The 21,380-nt window shown below is 38.3% G+C and overlaps 1 protein-coding gene across 1 annotated transcript in view; it reads left to right on the top strand.

Moving 5' to 3' along the window:
• Nucleotides 1-6: 6 nt before the first annotated feature.
• The window catches only part of LOC112406232 (reelin-like), a gene marked incomplete at its 3' end in the record, with an annotated part of 77,404 nt that continues 56,030 nt past the window's right edge, over nucleotides 7-21,380 (top strand). Inside the window, exon 1 of the mRNA XM_024754957.1 lies at nucleotides 7-445. Coding sequence (XP_024610725.1) covers nucleotides 220-445 — 226 coding nt within the window. The remainder of the gene's footprint in view (nucleotides 446-21,380) is intronic.

The following is a 21,380-nucleotide window of genomic DNA, read 5'->3' as shown; positions in this document are numbered from 1 at the left end:
GCTCTCGGCGTCCGCAGCCCGGCCCCGCGCTCCCGCGGCCCAAAGAAACTTTGGGAGCTGCCGTCTCCCGCGGAACTTCTCGGCGGGACTCCGCGCCCGAGCCCTCTCTGCTCCCTCTGCCGCCTTCTCGCCGTCTCTCCACGCGGCTCCTTCGTCCCGGCGCCTCCAAAACTGAATGAGAGAGCGGCGCTCGGGGTGCGCGGCGGCGGCAGCGGCGTTATGGAGCGCAGTGGCTGGGCGCCGCGGACTTTCCTCCTGGCGCTGATGCTGGGAGCGACGCTGAGGGTGCGCGCCGCGGTGGGCTATTACCCCCGCTTTTCTCCCTTCTTTTTCCTGTGCACCCACCACGGGGAGCTGGAAGGAGATGGGGAGCAGGGCGAGGTGCTCATTTCCCTGCACATTGCGGGCCACCCCACCTACTACGTACCGGGACAAGAATACCATGGTAGGTACCACAGCATCTCCGCGCTCGCCGCCCAGCGCAGCTTTGTGTCCCTTTCCTTCTTCCAAGGGGCCGTTTAACCAAGAACCGTGACAACCCTTACCTCAACATTACCTCTGAGGAGGGAGAGAAAACAAAGTTAGCGGGGGATAGAGTCGCGAGTTGGGATTTATTCCCCCCTCGCTCCCCGCCCCCGCACTCCACACACTCCCCTCACGCGTCTCCCCGTGAGGAGCCGGTTCTGGTGAGAAACGCCAGAGAATTCTTGAGGTCTTTCCTCCTCCCTCGTGGTTCTGGCAGCTGACACTTGAATGAAAACGCGCATCTTGTTTCCTTAACCCGAGTGCTTGGATTCCAGACCTTTGTCCTGCTCCGGGTTCCCCCTGAAGGGCATATCCGGGGGTTGCTGGGCTTTGCGGACCAGCTGATGACAGATTGACGCGCCCCGGCCCGCGGCCGCCCCGCGCCGTCGCCCGCCGGCCCGCCGCAAAGTTCTCGCTGCTCCCCAGCCAGGGGTCCCTCTTGTTTCCTTCAGTGTCAGACAAGCCTCCTGACGGGAAGCGGCTGCTTCCAGCACTCTGTTCTTTTAAAAGTGGCTTTTAAAATGTCTGGAAATGGTGCTTTTTTCTGCGTCCTCTCTTACTTGTAACCTGCTACTTGTTTTTAGAATGATCTCTGTGATGTTTCTTAATAACTATGTCTTTAATCTTAACAGCTTTAATTTCCAGGTAGGGACTGGAAGTTCCTTATAATTTAAAGGTACCTTTTAAAAAAGAATCATTCTGGAGTCCTTCATCAAAATGAAACATGAACGAAGAAGGACAGTTTAGCTGCAAGCAAGAGAATTTTCTGTAGTGCGTGCGTTTTTGATATTTGAAGCTAGTAAATCGAGTATGTGGGAAAATAAGATATTGTCTATTACTTCCGCTGGAACTCCTGAATATTTCACTTCTATGGAGCTTTTGAGTGGTGACAGGCACTGTTTAATTAGAATTTCAAGGCAAAAATACTGATACCCAACTATTGTCTAGTGATTTCCTATTATAGTTTCCATCTCTTGTAGGCTAACAGTTGTTGGTATAGCAGGAGATAATCCACGGAGCAGCTGGCATTTCAGATAAACATGGATATAAAAATGATAAGAATCCTTAAACTTTCTATTTAAAAAGCCCTTCATATCTGCTTTAAAATGTTTAGCCTAAATAAATGCTTTCTAGAGATTGAAAGTAGTGCTTTTACAACTTTCTTGTGGCATGGTGTCAGCCTTGTCTGTAGAGCAGGAGTCTAATTCGGTTGGAATTTTAGACTTTGGAATATTAAATTTCTGCAACTAGTCCCTTCTTTTAAAATGCTTATTGTATTCTCTTTCCAAGAATGGTCTGGTGTTTTTCTGAGTTCATGAGAATCTTTTGAGAAGGACCAGCCAATATGATGGCAACCCAGACCTCACCCAAAGACTGATTGATTGAGCTTGTCACTTAGTGTGACCTTTAGTAGAGGTGCTTGCCCGTTATTAGCTCTAAGTGAGAGTGGTAGGTAAGTGAGTCAAGGCTGGGCTAAAAGGTGTGATTGTCAGGTTGTGATGGAAGACCTGTGATAACACGTAGCCTTTTTTTTTTTTTTTCTTGTTTTCCATATCCTTTGTAAGGAGCCAGCATAGATAACTTAAAAATACCAAAATATGACATAGCCTTTGCTTTTGCTATAAAGCTAGCAAGTATAAGTCAGCCTAAGACTGACCATAATCACATCCTAAGTCAGAAAAGGAAAGAATGATAGAGAGTAAGAATACAGTGTAATACTTCAAGTTGCGTATTGTGTGGCAAAGTCTCACTTTCTACCTCTTCTATCACCAGAAAAGGTAGAGAAATTTTATTATGTAAGTTTAAGAAGATCGAATTATTATTATAAACTTTGAGAATGGTTATTGTAAGATTTTAAATTCCTGTTACCTGTTTGGTCAAATATTTAAATTTTGAAACTGGCTGTAGCTATAGGCCTTCAGTAAGAGTTTTTCCTTGTAAAATTTTCTACAGGTAGAAGAAATGTTTAAAAATGAAATGGTGCTTACATGTGTCTCCTTTTCTTTTAGACTTTTGGAAATTAATGTTACAAATTAATTATGTAACATCTATTTAAGAATTGAACCGTTGATAGGAAAACTTAACCTAATATACTTTGGTAGTTAGCTCATTTTATAGGAGACCAAAGTACGAGGTTATTCAGCCAAAATTTTTTAAAACCAAGAAATATGTAAAATATTAGGTTGAGACTTTATTTGTAATCATCCGAATCTCTAAAATGTAACACTTATGTTAGGAAAACTCAGTCTTATCTATGATTTACACTAAAGTCAGCATTTGAGGGAATGGTTTTTGTGTGCAGCTAATGGCTGTTAACTTTTTTACCTAAAGGAATGCATTGAGATGTACAGTGGTACCTAACACAGAACATGATTGTAGACCAGGCTGTGTCCGCTGCCCTCTGAGACTTGTGTTGTGAGACAGAATATGAAATGGAGAGGCAAATATCAGAGTTCAATATCATGGGTCTCTGTATGTGTCATATTTATTTAGAGATTTTTGTTGAAAATCTTTTGGGAAAAAAAAGCAACGAAAATATAATACAAAAGAATTTGAAATTTGTGTGTCTACAGAATTGTCAGATATTTCCAGTGTTAAGTAGTCTATCCATCTGTTTGCAGTTTTGGCAACTCAGTAAACAGTGCATGGTTACTTTTGCTAGTTCTCGTCACTCGTTCACTTGGTACCTCTGTTGTCATCTTCCTATAGCTTTTAAAATCTGTTGTCTGTGACTTTCTTGAGATGACATCGTTGGTCACAATGAACTATGGTGTCTTTGCATGATGAGTACAATGCAGTTTAGAAGCTCAGCAATAAGGTTATATATATATATATATATATATGTATATATATATCATGTTGAATTAGAAAAGTCTCAGGGTCAGAACATTTTTTCCCTAGAATTTCCCTCTTTTGCACAAATCCCAAAATATGGTCACTTTGTGGGGGGGGCAAGAAAGTTGCAAATGATGGGAAAATAGGAAATGGAAACCCAGATGGTCCAGTCAGGTAGCCCTTTCTCTTTCCCAGCCACACCTGGCTGTTCACTGCTCCTTCTCCTAAGGACTGGGGCAGTATTGTGAAACATGCAAAGGTCGAGTTGATGTCTGCACCGTTCCTTTCCCCTGATAATCGCTCTTCCTCACCCCAACTCCTCAGGCTTTTGTTTAAAACTCCTCCCCCAACCAATTTGTAGTGACTGTGACTTGTCAATGTTATATTCTCCCACAATCTTAATTACAACTATGGAAAGATGTTTTTCCCTTTTTGTTTAAAAGAATTTTGGCATCACTGAGCAGGCAGATAATATATTTTGAGATAGAAAGACTTTTAGGTAACCCTGAAATCCTGTAATGAGGACCTACCTACTCACAAGATGGGCTTTATTCAGTCACCATCAAAAAGGAGAGGTCAGACATAAGAGAAAACATGATCTGTGAAAGCCAAGCATAAGTAAATGAGTCTGTGGAAAGTGCTTGAGCTTTGGTGAGACAATTTATCTGAATTTCTAAAAAGACGAGAATCCCCATTATTAAGGTGGCAGAAGGTGGGGGAAATGTTCCATTACAGTGAAAAATATGCTCTAAAATATTGATTGAGAGAAAAAAAATTGTCTTAAGCGGAATTGAATTGTTAATAAAGCATGGTGCTTTAAAGAGGGGATTTGATTGTATTTTGTAAATCCAGTATCACTATTGGTAGTCCTTTTGTGCTACATTTTCATTCTATTATTTATTTAATCCTATTGTGGGGTGGGTGGGGAAATCAATTTCAACTGTTGAAACAGAATGTTTACCTAAAAAAGATATAATCAGGATAAAGTATTTATGGTATTTTGTTGTAAGAATTGCCACTATTCCTTATTATACATACACGTGTTCTGGAATCAACTGGTTGCTAATTAAAAATCACTGTTCAAAGGCAGTTGCAATATAATGACTTTTCAAGTACAAGACATTATTTTTGGTAATATACTCTAGATTAAATTCCTTTCAAAGGAATGATTTTTTAAAAAAATTTGAATTAAAGTTATCTGCTATTGCTAAGGTAACTAACTGGCCCTGTTGATCGGGTGAGTGGATATTTGTTTTTTATATGTCTCTGATTCTGGAATCAGCATATTTAAACTCAGAATCATTTGTTGAATGCAGTTTATAAGTGAACTGCACCTGTGTCCTGCTTGCATATGACTTTGAAAATTGAACATTTAAAGCATTTTTCTCTACTTGTCTTATATTTCATTTCACTCTCTACAATTTATTTCAAACATATTTTACTAATGTGGTTCAGATCATTTCTTAAATCATATAAATATTTCTTTAATATATATTCCCTGTGTGAATTTCAATTCCAGTCATACACTAAAAAAATCAGGTCCTTAGAATCATAATTGGAAACATCTAATTTAGGCAGGTATTCTTACTTCAGTCACAGCAGTACATTACTAGAAATTATTTAATTAGAATATTTTCCTCCAATTTTTATGAATCTTTATTTTAAACTATTATTTTTAATTTCATTAAAAATGTTAAAGAGTGGGCTTCCCTGGTGGTGCAGTGGGTGAGAGTCCGCCTGCCGATGCAGGGAACACGGGTTCGTGCCCCGGTCCGGGAAGATCCCACATGCTGCAGAGCGGCTGGGCCCGTGAGCCATGGCCGCTGAGCATGCGCGTCCAGAGCCTGTGCTCCGCAACGGGAGAGGCCACAACAGTGAGAGGCCCGGGTACAGCCAAAAGAAAAAAAAAAAATGTTAAAGAGTAAAATAAGAAAGTTGTATCATTTTAATCATACAAGTATGTTTTTTACAGAACCATCTTATTCTAATAAATTTGTCTTTTCATCTTTAAAAGTGAGTGATAGAATTTTCACAAGATTTTAAAGTCAATACTATTGACTTTCAAATTTTTTCATAAATTAGTTTCATTCAAAAGACAATATCTAAAACCTATCTTTGATTTATTTTTTTCCCTCTCTGGAATTGGTCAACTCTATAGATGATCTGGGAACCTTACATTTTCAGTTATTTAGGGTATGTTGCATATTAAGCCATAATTGTTCCTCCGATGACTTCAAATGACACTTTGACAGTTATTATGTCTTTAAACTTCACAAAGTTGTTGATACATATATATTTGAAATATATTTCAGATAGCCTTTACATTAGAGAAGCATAAATTGAGCTACTGGTGCTTTTTGAACATTGGCATTTAAAAAAAAATCTTGTATATATTCTCACACAAAAATATAAAGTTCTTCCTTTTTTTTTAAAAAGTTCTTCCTTTTTTAAAAAGTTCTTTATGCCGTATGGAAATAGAAAAAATGGATAGCCCTGCACTCAGTGCATTTGGTTAGAATGGACATGTTCACGTAGGGCTTTAAACTATGTCTGGGTAATGACATAACATACATATGAAAAGGAAAATTCATTTATCTAAATATTTTGGCTTCAAGAATAATTTGGGTGATTAATCCACCTCACCCCTACCCCACCGATTTTAGAGTTATTTATATTGAATAAAATAACCAAACTGTATAATTTCAATCTTATCAGCCTTAAACAAAGAAGTATTAAAAACACATTTTCAGAACTTGGAATTGAATTTTCAGATATGAAGATTTCATAATGACTGTTCAAACACAAGAATGGTGTGTTTAAAAAAATATTCTTGGCTCTCAGGAAATTCCACATGAGGTAATCTCACTTAGGTGTCAGTTGTGTAGCTTAGAGAGTAATTTTCCCCACGGTCACCTGCCATGCCAATCTCATTGAAGGCAGAGCTTCTGAAGGGTTGAATGCTGTGCCTACAGGATAACCAATTATTTTAGAGAAACACGTGTGCTTCTCTAAAAGTACACACATTTTTTCCTTCTTTATTCGATTTCTGTAGGAGCTAAGTGTAGCAACTGGATTTGGGGGTGTGCAGAAGGGTCACTACACATGTACAGATGTTGATTTGTGGCTTAAGGCAGCTCTAATCATTCAAGGAAACAAAGCTAAGGTAATTTGAATGCCACAAAGAGATAGTTATAGGAACTCTGAGGTTCTGAAGTAAACATTGAAAACTCAGGTTATCTTTTAATGCTAATTTAGCTTTCCTTAGAAACATAAAACTTTGTTTGGAAAGCAAAATAAATTAAATTTTATTGATTAAAGGATTCCTTGAAACTATAGAAGAACTCATGAGTGTTTCGAATAGCCCTGGTTATTGATGTACGCTGGTGCCCACATACCAAGTTACATGAAGAAGGAGTGATAATAGTTTACCATTAAGTGCTACCCTTACCTCAGAATCGTCTCTCTCTGCCTTTCCTGCTCTGCCCCTCTCTCCTTACACCTGTATCTCACCTTCTTTCTCCCATGACCCCTCTCTTCCTCCTAAATTTTCTCATTTTCCTTCTTCTTTTGCTCCTTTCCTCCATGTCACAGGGCCTTGTCTTCCCTCTCCTCTTCCTTCCTCTTTTCTGCTTAACAACTTGATTCCTTTGCTCCTTCAGTTCTTTCTCTTTTTCTTTCTTCTCTTCAGATTTCCTATCACCAGCTCTACCCCTTTTTTTCCCTTGAAAAATATTGGTGTATATATATGTATATATTATATAAACAGTATATATTGTACTGATTGGATGTTTACAATAATAAAAGTGGGTGAGTAGGCATTTGTATTTCTCTCAAAAAATTAATGTTATCTTTCTGTGACATGCATGTGCCCTTTTTAAAAATCATGGGTTAGTTATTCCTGGTGGGAAAGTAGGCTCTTCCTATACTGTAAAATCTCTTAGAAGAACTTTCAAGCCAGTAGCTGTTTAATTCTGAGTTAGCTACTTACTGCAAGCTATGGGGTCAAACTGCAGAATCAGAAGTCTGTGCATGGAAGCACATATATACACCGTGAGGGAGAGTTGTAGAATTTAGAAAAATGCACACTGAATTAGCTTGAATCTAAAAGGCAGCTCAATTTTGAGATGTCTTGAATGCTTGAGTGCATAGAGACTCTTCTAGTAAATGCATGAGGGCTGTCTCTGTCATCACCACAGTCACCTCAAGTTATCTCCTTTACTTGCTGGTCTCTTTGCCAAGACTTGTAACAGTTGCATAGCTATGAAATAGTGATGCCACCTTTTTAGGTAGCTGGCACTTAACAGACAGGTCGAAAAGGGGGTGGGGGGACTTGGTATGAACACTAGATTGGGAGTCAAGAAGGGAGGTGTGTTGCTCTGGGTTATGTTCCACAGTCTTTCTTCAATAAGACCTATTTTACTGTTTTGTACCTGTGAACTCTAATGTCTATTCCAGCTCAAAAATTCAAAGATTCCTTGGCTGAGAGCTCAGACTTATACTAAAAAGAAAGTCTAGGGAGGCACAGTGATGTATTGCGAAGAGTTCAAGCTTTGGCTGCAGAGAGACCCATGCTTATATCCTTTCTCTGCCACTTATTAGTTGTGTGCTTTCAGCAAGTTACCTACCCTCTCCTAGCCTCAGTTTCCTCGTTTCTAATGTAGAAATAAGAGTATCCATATTTGGGGGTTGCAATTATTAAATAAGGTAATGCATATATTAGATAGTAGTTATTATCATCTGGTACAGTCACCCAGCATTAGATAAGGATATTTGAAGCATTGGATATACAGATAGGAGCTCTTTACCCGTGCCTGTTCATTTTGTGCCTTGTCAACATGTGGCCCATTTCAAGGGAAATTCCAAACTGAGTATATTAAGGAGGGTCACAAAAGTAAAAAAAAAAGTCACCTTGTCACCAAATATGTATGGTCAGAAAGTGTTTCCCAGACAAAATAGATATGACCTGCCTAGAATTAAACAGTTGAGGAGTGTAGTTCTAGTCTAACCAAAACTTTTATTAACTTAGCCAGTTCCGAAGTCAGACCTTCCTGTTCCTAAATTGAGTATGTTTCCTTAGTTGATGGCCATGATAACAACCAAACTTTGTGTATTTAGGTGGTAGTCTAGGAAAGATGCCAAGATAAGTAAATAACATCAGTTTAATGTATTTTGTTAAATCCTACAATATATGTGTCTACAACCCCATGTAAAATAATTTTAAAATACAAAACTGTTTCAACAATACTAGAAATGAGAGAAATTGATTTCGATAGTGAACCCATAGTTCACCCCTCAGGGGCTGACTGAGGAAACTTAAATCCACACATGGTTAGGTGGTGAAGTAGAAGGCTAGTTCATTTACAATAAAACATATCCTTGTCAGGATAAAGGCATTGGCTGACCAGTGTATTCTGTCCACTGTATCAAAGTTTATATGGGTGGGCAAATGACTATTCGTAGGCTGTTTGGCAGCATGGAGTTAGATCATCTCAGTGGCAGATTCCAGCACCTAGGAAAGCTTCTCCATCCAATCCAAGTCAGCGGGGCTGGTTGGCATTTTCCCTAGATTGTACTGGAGGAACACTGTCCTCTTTCCAGATTCTATAATGCCTCATTATGTGGCATGCATTGCTTGTTGTCTACCCAGTGATTACTAAAACGCCCTTTCTTACTAACTGATTTTGAGAACAACTATGTGTCTAGTTAAAAATGCTTACCTCCAAGGCTCCCCTGCCATGTAATTTAGTGAGATGCAGTGGAAGTCTACCGGGTAGGGTCTTTAGAAAGATTTTTTTTGTTTTAATTAATAAAGATGATTTTTAAAAGGACTCAGCAAATACTTTTTGCTCTGCCCTTACCTATTTCTTCCAGGCAGGGTGTGGTACAACCATCTTGTGACCTTGAGGATAATGGTCCCATGCTAAGGATCGTGGACCAGGAGTTCTGAAGGAGCCTGGGTCTTTATTTATACCTTTGAGCGGCTGTATCAGCCCTGGAATACCTCTTCTGGACTTCTCATATCATAAGAAAAATCAGTCAGGTTCTTGTTATTTGCAGCTGAGTGCAATCCTAATCATTTCTTCTGAACACACAAATGACTCAGTTTACATTCTCTTTTAGGTCAGTCACAATTCTTGTATCAAGCTCTGAACTGCTCTGGTTCTCCCATAGAATTGCTTTTGGTCACCTTGATGGAACTAGGATACTTTCTAAGACACTTTTGATAATATATTTTCAGAATATCCTTCAAGATGTGCTACTTATGCAGGTGGCAAAAATAGTGCATTTTATATTAACTTTTTAGTAATGTTTTGAGAAGGTAATCTGTGCCTGACCTCCAATTTCTGGAGTTTCTTATAACTGACAATTTATGCTAGTGAGTTTGTTTATGAATTGTGTTTCCTGTCAGTCCTATCTCTCTAAAATGCAGTATCACCATATGTAAATCCTGTTGACACTTAAAATACTTAGATGTGTGACATGGTTGTGAATGTGAGCTCTGCCCCAACCTTAACCTTGTTTGTTATGTCTGGCTCAGCCTCTAGGACCAAATCCAATAATGTCATTTCTTTTGCTTGCTGCATATCGACAGAGGAAACAGGCATCTCAGCCTTACCTTCAGGAACATGTAATCTTTTTGTTTAGGCCACCTTTGTTATGAATGTTGAAATATCCTATGATCATGGTTCCAGATCTTTTCTTACTTCCTTTTCTCATGTAAACACTTCCTGCATCCTCATCCTGCAAAAAAATGTTATAGGTCCAATGATGGTGATGGAGGAATATAAGAAAATTAGTTGGTTTTAGGCATTTTTAGAAAAGTGGGTTTATATTCCCATTCCAAGCACTGATACTATCAACAATTTTTTTAAAAGGGTAACTCAAGAACTTAGGCATAAATTAATAACAACAACATTAACAATAGCAAACTCTAATAGCACTTATGATGTGTCAGGTACTGATCTATATGCTTTACATATATTGATTCATGTAATTCTCACAACAACCTCATGAGGTAGGTAGTATTATCCTCCTTTTGTTTGTGGATGTAGAAACTAAGTCACAGAAAGGTATTTTGCCCAAGATCATAAAGCTGTCATGCAGGAGTGCTCTCAGTCTGTATTGCTCCAGAATCCATACTTTTTTTTTTTTTTTGATATACGCGGGCCTCTCACTGTTGTGGCCTCTCCCATTGCGGAGCACAGGCTCCAGATGCGCAGGCTCAGCGGCCATGGCTCATGGGCCCAGCCGCTCTGCGGCATGGGGGATCTTCCCGGACCGGGGCATGAACCCATGTCCCCTGCATCGGCAGGCGGACTCTCAACCACCACGCCACCAGGGAAGCCCCAGAATCCATACTTTTAACTGGTATGCATTTCTTTTTAGAAATGACAATTATTTCAAGAAAGGAATAGTAATAAGAAATAACAAAAGACATTTGAAGAAAGAGAAAATAAGGAAAAGTAAAAGCTAATTTCGTCATTTAAAATAAAGATTGCAAAATCAAACCAGAAGGATGATATCCATGCCAAACGAGGCCAGAATTGTACAGTCCTAAATATTTCTTGACTAGACATCACCTTCCAGATGAAGCACAAAGCAAAGATATCATTTAGTATACTGTTGACCTAAAGGAGTTAACATGCTCTCAAAGTATCACCGCAAATACAAATATAAGAAAGTGATTTGCAAATTTTGCTCAAATTTGTTTTTAACATTTTGATGAATGTAATTTTAATGACGATTTTCAAGTAAATAGGAAATTTCTTCTTTGACTCACTAATAGAGCTTGAGAAGGACATGAATACAAGGGGAGAACTATAATTTAAGCAGAGAGACATTTAAAAAGATTTTCATTGACGTTCATCTATTTGTAATGTATTTCTTTCTTTAGGAAATTCCTGTGAGTGTTATCTGTTGGCAGGTAGAGCCTGTGAAATTGAGTGATGGGGTACATGGTGAAACTCCTGGTGACAAGCCAGATCATCCTGCAGTGTCTGACCTCGCTCATCAGAGGTCTGTTCTCACAGTGATAGTGACACCAGTGGGATAACGTTTGTTTTGTACTCGCCTTTGTAGGGTTATTTTTCATACGTGGATCAGACTTATAAAAATCACGTTCTGTTGAGCTTATTTGAATGAGAAGAAAAGGGCTAAGCATCCTCTCCTGCCCTTGTTCCCAAATTAATTCACCTCCTGCCAAGGAGGGCAAAGGTCAGCCATAGGTTTTCTGGCAACCAGGTGAGGTGGCAACGTGAATTACATTAGTAATACCAGTGTTTCCTGATTTGTCACCGTTATAGTTTATTCCAGAGTTTGACATCAGATCTGAACTGAGAGCCACTGACCCCTGGTGGAAGCTAAAACAGACCCCTGGTGGAAGCTAAAACAGAGGGTGGAGGACAGATTCAGGGTAGGAGCTTCCTGTATGGAACTCATGGAGATTCTCAGAGGGCCTGAAGGAGGCCCATGCTTTCACTAGGAGAGAAAAATTTGCTTCATTGGACATTAACAAAAGGACAGTAGCCTTTAAAAGCTATTATCAAAAACTGTAGAGAAGGTCCACGTAGAGATCATTTCTATCCTCAGGCGGGACACACCAGGTCATCTCTCCCTTTAGCATTTGCCTGTGAGCTGTGCCTAGCTGTAGCTCTAATGGCAAATCTGTGAGCCTCCAGGATAGTGTAGGAAACCAAGAGGCTGCTTACGGGGTGATCTGACTTGATGCAGGTATTAAACTATTGAGACTGTTTCTCTCAAATGAGTGCTTTATTTCAGCCTTTTAACAGAAACTGTGAGGCAGACACTTCAATCCCAAATAAATTGTGAAATATTTTAAACATATAGAAAACTACAATAAATTAAAATACAAAATTGGTATCACTAATGAGTACCCAAGGGATACCTATCTGTATTCATTGAAGTAAAATGAAGATGCTCTGGAGATCAAGTGCTTCACAGTTGTTAAAATAATACTCATTGATTTGACCCGCATTGCTGAATGATTTTTGCACGGCTTAGAAGAGTTTGTCCTGTCCCAGCTATGCCAGTGGTTCCTATGTGTTTCTAAAACATAATGAAAAACACGGAGTCTCTGCAAACATAAAAGAGTAGGATATCTTGAGTGAGGTACATGCTTGATAGTCATTCTGTAGAAAAAACTGGTACCAAAAAAAGTCTATTACTTTGATTAGTTAAAGACAAATAAGTATTTCCAGTGAATAAAAAGAATGTTTCTCCTTAGAAAGATTTGTCAGTAAAAGAAAGATTTACACCCAGAATTTAGGATGGTTATTGGAATATTACCAAATAAAACAATTTCTTAAGCTTTTATTTTGCTTATGATAGCCTCTAAACCTTTATTTTTACTTACGTTGAGAAATGGACCCACTTAAAAATTCATGCGTTTTATTGTGAGCTACCACAGAGCTGTACAGTTTGGAGAGTGGCAGGTGTGCCAGGGTACCCTGGCTGCCAGCCACAGAAACCGGTTCTGGCTAACTTGGGCTAAAGGGATTCATTAATAGGAGGTGGGTTAACTTGCAGAATGGAAGGAAAATCCAAACATTAGATTTAGAAATGATGATAGTGTATCAAGGAGCAGGGAGTGGTCAACTGCTAAAGGAATCGTGGTGGTAAGAACCATGATTTTCTGACTTTTTAAAACTTTCTGGCTTTTTTTCTGATTTTCAGCTTTTCTGACCCCAAAGTTTGGATGAATCCTTTCCAACTCCTTTCCTTTCTTGTGTCGCTGAATTCTAATTCCTGGGACCACAAGTCTCATTGGCTGACCTGGGGTATGGCCATCCCATGAGATGGATGTTGAGGTCAGAGGGTTATCTCTCTCTGAAGGAAAATTGAGGTGTTGTTACCCCAAAGAAGGGAGAGTAGGTGTAAGGCAGGCAGAAACAACAGATGAGTGCCACAATATTCACGATATACGTGCAAGGAAAAAAAGGTATGAAATGACCTCTGGGATAGCAAGGTATTGACAACACAGGCCATGTGGAGAAGCAGTGCTCTCTGGGGTACTATAGCGCCCTTCATCAGATGTGAAGATTTTAGTGATGTTTTGGGGAGCGAGGGGCAGAGGACAGAATTATCTTTTTGTTATGCGTGTAGATCCAACCTAACAGTGACTTATCATGCTCTTGTGTTTTTGTGAAAGTGTCTGATTCTCTTCTCAAAGCTGCACAGATTGCCTATCCTTGTACAAGACACCCATATTCACTGCGATGTGTATACTTTTCTCTTTACCTCAAACACCGAGGGATCTTAACGTTCAGTGACCTGCAAGGGAATATCAAAGGTAAATTAGTGAGTACATGTCTCTGCATTCATGCATCACTGTAGACAAACCATCCCGATATTCACTAGGAAGATGTCAAAATGCTTCTCTCAGTCCTCCTTTGCTCTTTCTTCTTCTCCTCCTTGACTCTGTGGTGTCAGGGCACCCAGGGCTCTGTCCTTTCTCCTTTTCTCTTTTACATCTGCCCTATCTCCCTAGGGATGCCATCCATTCTGATGCCTTAAGTGCCAGTCTACATGTTGGTGACTCTCTCACAACTCCTTGAACTCCTATGTCTTACTCTCCACTCGGCATCTCCACTTGGATGTCTATTGGCATCTCAAACTTAATATACCCACAAATGAGCTTCTTGTTTCCCTCACCCTGCCACCCCCAAAGTAGCTCCTACTCGAGTCTCCTCAACTCCATTATTGCCAACTGAGTCCTTACCGTTGTTCAGTCCCCAGACCTTCTTTCCCTAGCATCCCACATCCGATCCATCCCTAAGTCCGGCTGGCTTTACATTAAAACACACCCAGAATCTGCCATTGCCACCACCCTCTCTCACGTGGATTACAGCAGGCTCCTGATCACTTCTCCTTCTTCAGTGCTTGTCACCTTCATTCTAGTCCTAACACAGCAGCTGGAGTGATTTGGTTAAAACCAACCCTCTGCTCCATATCTAGGACAACCATCTAATCCACCAAGTTGCCCGGAGAAACTCTGGTCTGCCTCTGTTTTCCCAAAAATATTGCCTGAATTTGAACAATAAAATCTTCTGTAATTCTATCCGTCCTTTATGTTGCTCCCCTTCTCCTTAAGAAGAAGAGAAAGTACTTGGTGTGGCCTTTAAGGCCCCATAGCACCTGCCTCCTCTGTTACTTTTCTGACCTTATATCTTACTACTTTCCTCTTACTCTTCCACTGAAATCATGAGGGCCTCTTTTTTGTTCTTCAAACACATGTGGGGCTCAGTCCCATCTCAGAACCTTTGCACTTTCTGTTCCCCTTTTTAGCATGCTGTTCCCCAGATAGCCCCATGCTCCCTCCCTTCCTGATTCAGGTGTGTCTTCAGATGTCCCCTTTTCAATGAGTTCTTCCCTGTCCACACTCTTAAAGCTTTGTCCTCTCTTCTCCCCAGTATTCTGTATCCCCATGGACTGCTTTGTTTTCCTTCATAGGTGTTATCATCATCTATATATTTTACTCTTTACCTTGTTTGCTTTCTGTGACCATCAGCATAATGCCTTTAAGTTCCACAAGGCAGGGATTTTTGTCTGTTTTGTTTGCTGTTCTATTTCCAGTGCCTAGGATAGTGTGTGGCACATAGCAGGCACTTAATTAAACATTTTGACTTAATGAATCAATGAGCAAAAATAGCACTTGAGAATCCTGTCTCATCTCAGTTATATTTAAAATTGTTATGTGAAAGTGATATTCCAAAATCATTAAAGCAATCAGGAAGATAATTTATAAAGATATGTTTGTGAGTACAATTTGGCCTTTTGAATCCATGATAACAATTTTTAAAAAAATCTAAAAACTGTGTTTCTACTTTCCCACCCTCCAAACTTACAAAATTCTCATGACTTTTGTGAGACTGTGCAACTTTATTTATAGTAGTCTGTTGGATTGGCTTTGCTTTAACTATATGTTAGCATATCCAGAAAAGTTCTCATAGCAATTAGTGACTCGAATTATTAATAGAAACTATAATAGACTTGAAGCTCTTATTCCCAGAAGCTCCTCTGTGCTGTACCATAAATAAATTTGAAGCAATTTTGATGAATGGGTATATAGTTTGCATTTAAATTTTCATCTGAATGGGAATAAATAATGGGAAGAACAGAGACCGAAATAGCTTGGCTCCGCACTCAACAGATATGTACCAACGTTAGAGAAAACACATAAAAAAAGGAAACAAAAGATTTCTCTTAAAAGATTTCATCTTTTAAGAGAAATGTATTTGGGCAGTGATGAATATATGAAGGGAGCAGCAGCTGAGAATTCTGGCTTTTCATTACATTTTATTTACTGATACCTTGTAAGTTGACAGCATCAGAGTTTCCGTACTTACGGATTTCAACATGAACGTTTCCAGGAGTTGTGAGAACTGCTCCTCTTATAGATAAGATTGAAAATTCTTTTCCCCACTCTGTTTCTAAGATACATGGATACTTTAATTTATAAGCCTTTGAAATCAGAGGAGACTTAGCTCTTAGGGATTTGTGGTGGCAGACAGCACACAAGCTGGGTTGGTTTCTGGACTTTGCATTTTCAAGCTATGTGGCCTTGAGCAAGTGACCTCACCTCTCTGTGTCTCGGTTTTCCCTTCTGAAAAATAGCAGTGATGATAGTACCTGGCTCATGGGTTTGTTATGAAACTTTAATGAGACAGTGCTTATAAAGAGCAACACAGTGCCTGGCACAGAAAATAATGTTAGGTATTATTATTGTCACACACTTGCTGATATTTTTTTCCTGTGAGTAAATAGATCTATATTTACAAAAAAAGGATTTATAATCTTTTTTCTCTTAACATTATGTGCTCATTTTATTGATATTTTTCAAAAAAATATAATTTTAAGAGCTGCATAATACTCTATTGAATGGCTATAGCATAATTTATAAATTTATAAATGTTTGACATTTTTGTCATTTACATTTTGTTTTCAGTGTTATAAACACTATAGTGAATATCTTTATACATCTTTCCAAATGTGGCAAAATTCTTTCCCTCAGGTTGTCATGAATTTTTATATGCGGATTATGTTAGTAAATTTATGAAAACAGGTGTATTTTTGTTTCTTTTGTTCTCTCATACTACTTTTGTGCTTGGGGAGTCTTTATCTACTTAAAGATGAGATAAATATTTACATAAATATTTTCCCTATCTTATTTAAAATTGTGGATTATCATAACTCCATGCATTGTTAGTACATTGATCTCATTTGTTTATGTTTCTTTTCTTGTGGAGCAAGTGGCTCCCCTAGAACCACAAAGGCACTCTGTTGATACAGTAACCTTCTGCCATTACCTGCTTTGTCTTAGCCACTATTCAAAATGCTCTTGAAAAAGCTGTCCCATGTACCATATGGATTGAATTATTGCTACTGACTGCAGTGGTTGAGTGCAAATGCCAGATGCCTTTACTTAAGCCTTCAGGGGACATTTGCTTTTTTCAGCAGAGTTTAGTTCACTCTCCTGCATAGAATTCTTTTTGGGATTCTAGTATTCTCAGTTGTGAGCCACCACTGGATCAGAGAAGTTGCTGACATCATGAATTTACTCTTTTGCTGATGGTACCTTTTTTGAGTGCCACTAATAAAGCACTTCTATCTAACCTTGTACCACATATATATTATCTTATGCCTACATACATTAGCAGTGTGTGAAGCAGCTACCTTTTTTATCCAAGAAAATATTAATAAACCAGAAAGTGAACACATATGAAATGCAAAGTGTGTAGGTTTCTTGTTCTTTCTAATTTAGCTCTCAAGCTACTCCTGTTACTCTCAAACTTCATTTTACCCCTTTTCTGTAAGCCTCTGTCTGACAGTGATGCTGCGTCTCATCATGGCCTTTTCTTTTCCTAAATCTAGTGGTGTCAAACATCAGGAGTCCTCAACGGCTGACTGCCCCCTCTATTCTAAACAGAAGTCAGGTGTCTGATGCCAGCAGTTGTGACATGGGATCTGCCCATACCTCACCTGCATTTCAATCCTGTCAGTGTGTTTCAGTGGGATAGTACTCTACCTCTTTGCCCTGTAATTCTAGGGATTACTCAGTGGGAAAATTTAGAAAGTTTAGTGTGTGAGGCAATGAAATCCTCTTTGATATGGTCCTGAGGACTGAGCCCTTCCAGTGTGAGAGAGGAAACTAACCTCTCAATCGAATCTCTTACTTGTAAGCAATCATGTGTTTTGTCTGGGTATGTACATCCAGACACAAATGGGATCAAATTATACCTAGCAGTCGGCTTTTTTTCACTCAGCTTGTGTTTTCAGTATTATGCAATAAATGCAGAGCTTCATCTTTGTTTGGTGGCTATATAGTGTTGTACGGATGTACACAAATACAAAGTTGACTATTCTACAACATGGGTTTGAACTGCCTGGGTCCACTTACGTGTGGAGTTTTTTCAGTAAATACGTACTGCAGTACCACATGTTCTGAGGCTGGTTGAATCTGTGGATGCAGAACCATGGATATAGCAGACCAACTATAAAGTTTTACATGGATTTTCGACTGAGTGGAGAGTCTGTGCCCCTAACCCCTTGTGGTTCAAGGGTCAGCTGTACTTAATTCCGCCCCCCTTTTTCTGAATTTCTAAAAAAATCTTGTTTGTACCAGCCTTTAAAAAAGTCAAAATACAGTTAGCACTAGAATTGTGATTTTATGCCACTTTGATAAATTAAGGGGGAAAAAAGAACGATAAGTACGGATAAGATTATGGATTTCAATATGGTCATCAAAGTCACACTCTAGGAAACTTACTAAGTTGTTAGTACCTAGAAATTCTATGAACACACATAGTTTCTAAGAAACACATATCATTCCTCAGGTAGAGGTGCCCTCATTTCATTCCCATATTATAGAGCTTCTTTTCTTCACTTGTATAAACATTTAGGTTAGATGAAATGATGACAGAAATCAGTAACAAGTAACAAACAGTGGGTAGCACTACATATATTGCATATAAAATGTTAGGAGACAACATGAGCAAAATTATGTCCTAAAACATATAGAAATTTAATGTAAAACCCCACTGGAAAATCCCATGGCTCTGTTGATAACACAAGGATCAATGCCCTACTATATATTAAATAAATAACCAATAAGGACCTATTGTATAGCACAGAGAACTCTACTGAGTACTCTGTAAGGGCCTATATGGGAAAAGAATCTTAAAAAGTGTGGATATATGTATATGTATAACTGATTCTCTTTGCTGTACACCTGAAACTAACACAACATTGTAAATCAGCTCTACTCCAATAAAAATTATATAATTAATTAGCTAAAAAAAGAATCAGTGCCCTCTGATGAGTGCACTGTGGACAAACGGGAGATAGGACTGACCTCCTTTCACCTAAAATTATACAAACCTGTCCTGTTTAACTTAGCATAGAGACTTATTTTTCATATTTTTATTCATGACTACTGTCCAAACGCAAATAATCTGCATTCTACTTTGTCCATACATCCTCAGTCCAGTGCCCACTCATCGCAAATCTAAGACTTTGCCTGCTCTAGTTCCCCAGGCAACAGCCTGAGAATTTACCAAAAAAAAAAAAAAAGAATTTCTCTCAAAATCTTTTCTTTTCACAACTGTATTATCCAAATTCTCCACTGTAAGATGGCAGACCTAGATTCTTTTTTTTTAAATTACTTTTTAAATTATGGTAAAATATACATAACATTTAACATTTTTAACAGTTTTAAGTGTACAGTTTAGTGGCTTTAAGTACGTTCACATGGTTGTGCAACCATCACTACCATCCAACTCCAGAATATTTTTTCATCTTTCAAAACTGAAACTCTGTACCCATTAAACAGTAATCCCCCATTCCACCCCACACCATCCCTAGTCTCTGGCAAATGCTATTCTACTTTCTGTCTCTAGGAATGTGACTACTCTAGGTACCTCATATAAATGGAATTACATGGTATTTGTCTTTTTGTGCCTGGCTTATTTCACTTAGCATGTCTTTAAGTTCCATCTGTTTTCTAGCATATGTCAGGATTTCCTTCCTTTTTTTTTTCATTTCTTTAGCTTTTTAATGACAATATAGAATGGAGAAGTTAGCATAGGTGTACAACTCTCTGCATAGTCATAAAATGAACAGTGTATTTCACATCTAGATCAAGAAACAAAACATTGCCAGGAACACAGAAGTTCCTCTCATGTTTCTTTTCCAGGTGCAACTCCCTCAAAGGTAGCCACTGTTCCTGATTTCTTTTTTTTTTGTTTTATTCAAATAGAAAGTCACAAAAATTATAATCATCCTCATCAATTCACTCACTCCCATGTAATTAATTTTTTTTTCATCTTTTGTTAGCACTTTTATGAATTCATCAGTTTTCCATTAGAGTTCTGAAAATGCTTATTCATTCAGTTCAGCAGTATAGTCAGTTACCAGAAACCTGTACTTGTCAGTCTTTTTCATGAATTCCTTGAAGATGAAACCCTTTCATAGGGACATTTTTACAAAAGCATCAGAGTACACCCAGAACTGTCTGTAAATGATGAAAGGCTTAAAAATGACCATGGTTAAAGATTGGATGAAAGTTCACAATAATGCAATTGACAAGGAAATTTAGTTATTTCTGAGATATACATTTTAAAGTAATAGCTAGAATTATGACATAACATTATACCAGAAAATATAAGATTTTTAGAAATTTCATATAATGGTCTGAAACATTTATAACATATTTCTTTTTTTTCCCTCAAGACTGCTTTGGCTATTCGGGGTCTTTTGTGTCTCCACCTCCATACAAATGTTAAGGTGATTTGTCCTAGTTCCATAAAAAATGCCATTGGTAATTTGATAAGGACTGCATTGAATCTGTAGATTGCTTTGGGTAGTATAGTCATTTTCACAATATTGATTCTTGCAATCCAAGAACGTGGTATATCTCTCCATCTGTTGGTATCATCTTTAATTTCTTTCGTCAGTGTCTTGGAGTTTTCTGCATACAGGTCTTTTCTCTCCCTTGGTAGGTTTATTCCTAAGTATTTTATTCTTTTTGTTGCAATGGTAAATGGGAGTGTTTCCATAATTTCTCTTTCAGATTTTTCATCATTAGTGTATAGGAATGCAAGAGATTTCTGTGCATTAATTTTGTATCCTGCAACTTTACCACATTCATTGATTAGATCTAGTAGTTTTCTGGTGGCAATTTTAGGATTCTCTGTGTATAATATCATGTCATCAGCAAACAGTGACAGTTTTACTTCTTCTTTTCCAATTTGTATTCCTTTTATTTCTTTTTCTTCTCTGATTGCCATGGCTAGGACTTCCAAAACTATGTTGAATAATGGTGGTGAGAGTGGACATCCTTGTCTTGTTCCTGATCTTAGAGGAAATGCTTTCAGTTTTTCACCATTGAGAATGATGTTTTCTTTGGGTTTGTCATATATGGCCTTTATTATGTTGAGGTAGGTTCCCTCTGTGCCCACTTAATGGAGAGTTTTTATCATAAATGGGTGTTGAATTTTGTCAAAAACTTTTTCTGCATCTATTGAGATGATCATATGGTTTTTATTCTTCAGTTAGTTAATATGGTATATCACATTGATTGATTTGCATATATTGAAGAATCCTTGCATCCCTGGGATAAATCCCACTTGATCATGGTGTATGAACCTTTTAATGTGTTGTTGGATTCTGTTTGCTAGTATTTTGTTGAGGATTTTTGCATCTATATTCATCAGTGATATTGATCTGTAATTTTCTTTTCTTGTAGTATATTTGTCTGGTTTTGGTATCAGGGTGATGGTGGCCTCATAGAATGAGTTTGGGAGTGTTCCTTCCTCTGCAATTTTTTGGAAGAGTTTGAGAAGGATGGGTGTTAGCTCTTCTCTAAATGTTTGATAGAATTCACCTGTGAAGGCATTTGGTCCTGTACTTTTGTTTGTTGGAAGATTTTAAATCATAGTTTCAATTTTATTACTTGTGATTGGTCTATTCATATTTTCTGTTTCTTCATGGTTCAGTCTTGGAAG

This window comes from Neophocaena asiaeorientalis, unplaced genomic scaffold (genome assembly GCF_003031525.2).
Source record: "Neophocaena asiaeorientalis asiaeorientalis breed wild unplaced genomic scaffold, Neophocaena_asiaeorientalis_V1.1 scaffold157, whole genome shotgun sequence".
Lineage (NCBI taxonomy): Eukaryota > Metazoa > Chordata > Mammalia > Artiodactyla > Phocoenidae > Neophocaena > Neophocaena asiaeorientalis.
The sequence above is the reverse complement of the archived record's forward strand: the minus strand, read 5'-3'. Positions and strand labels throughout refer to the sequence as shown.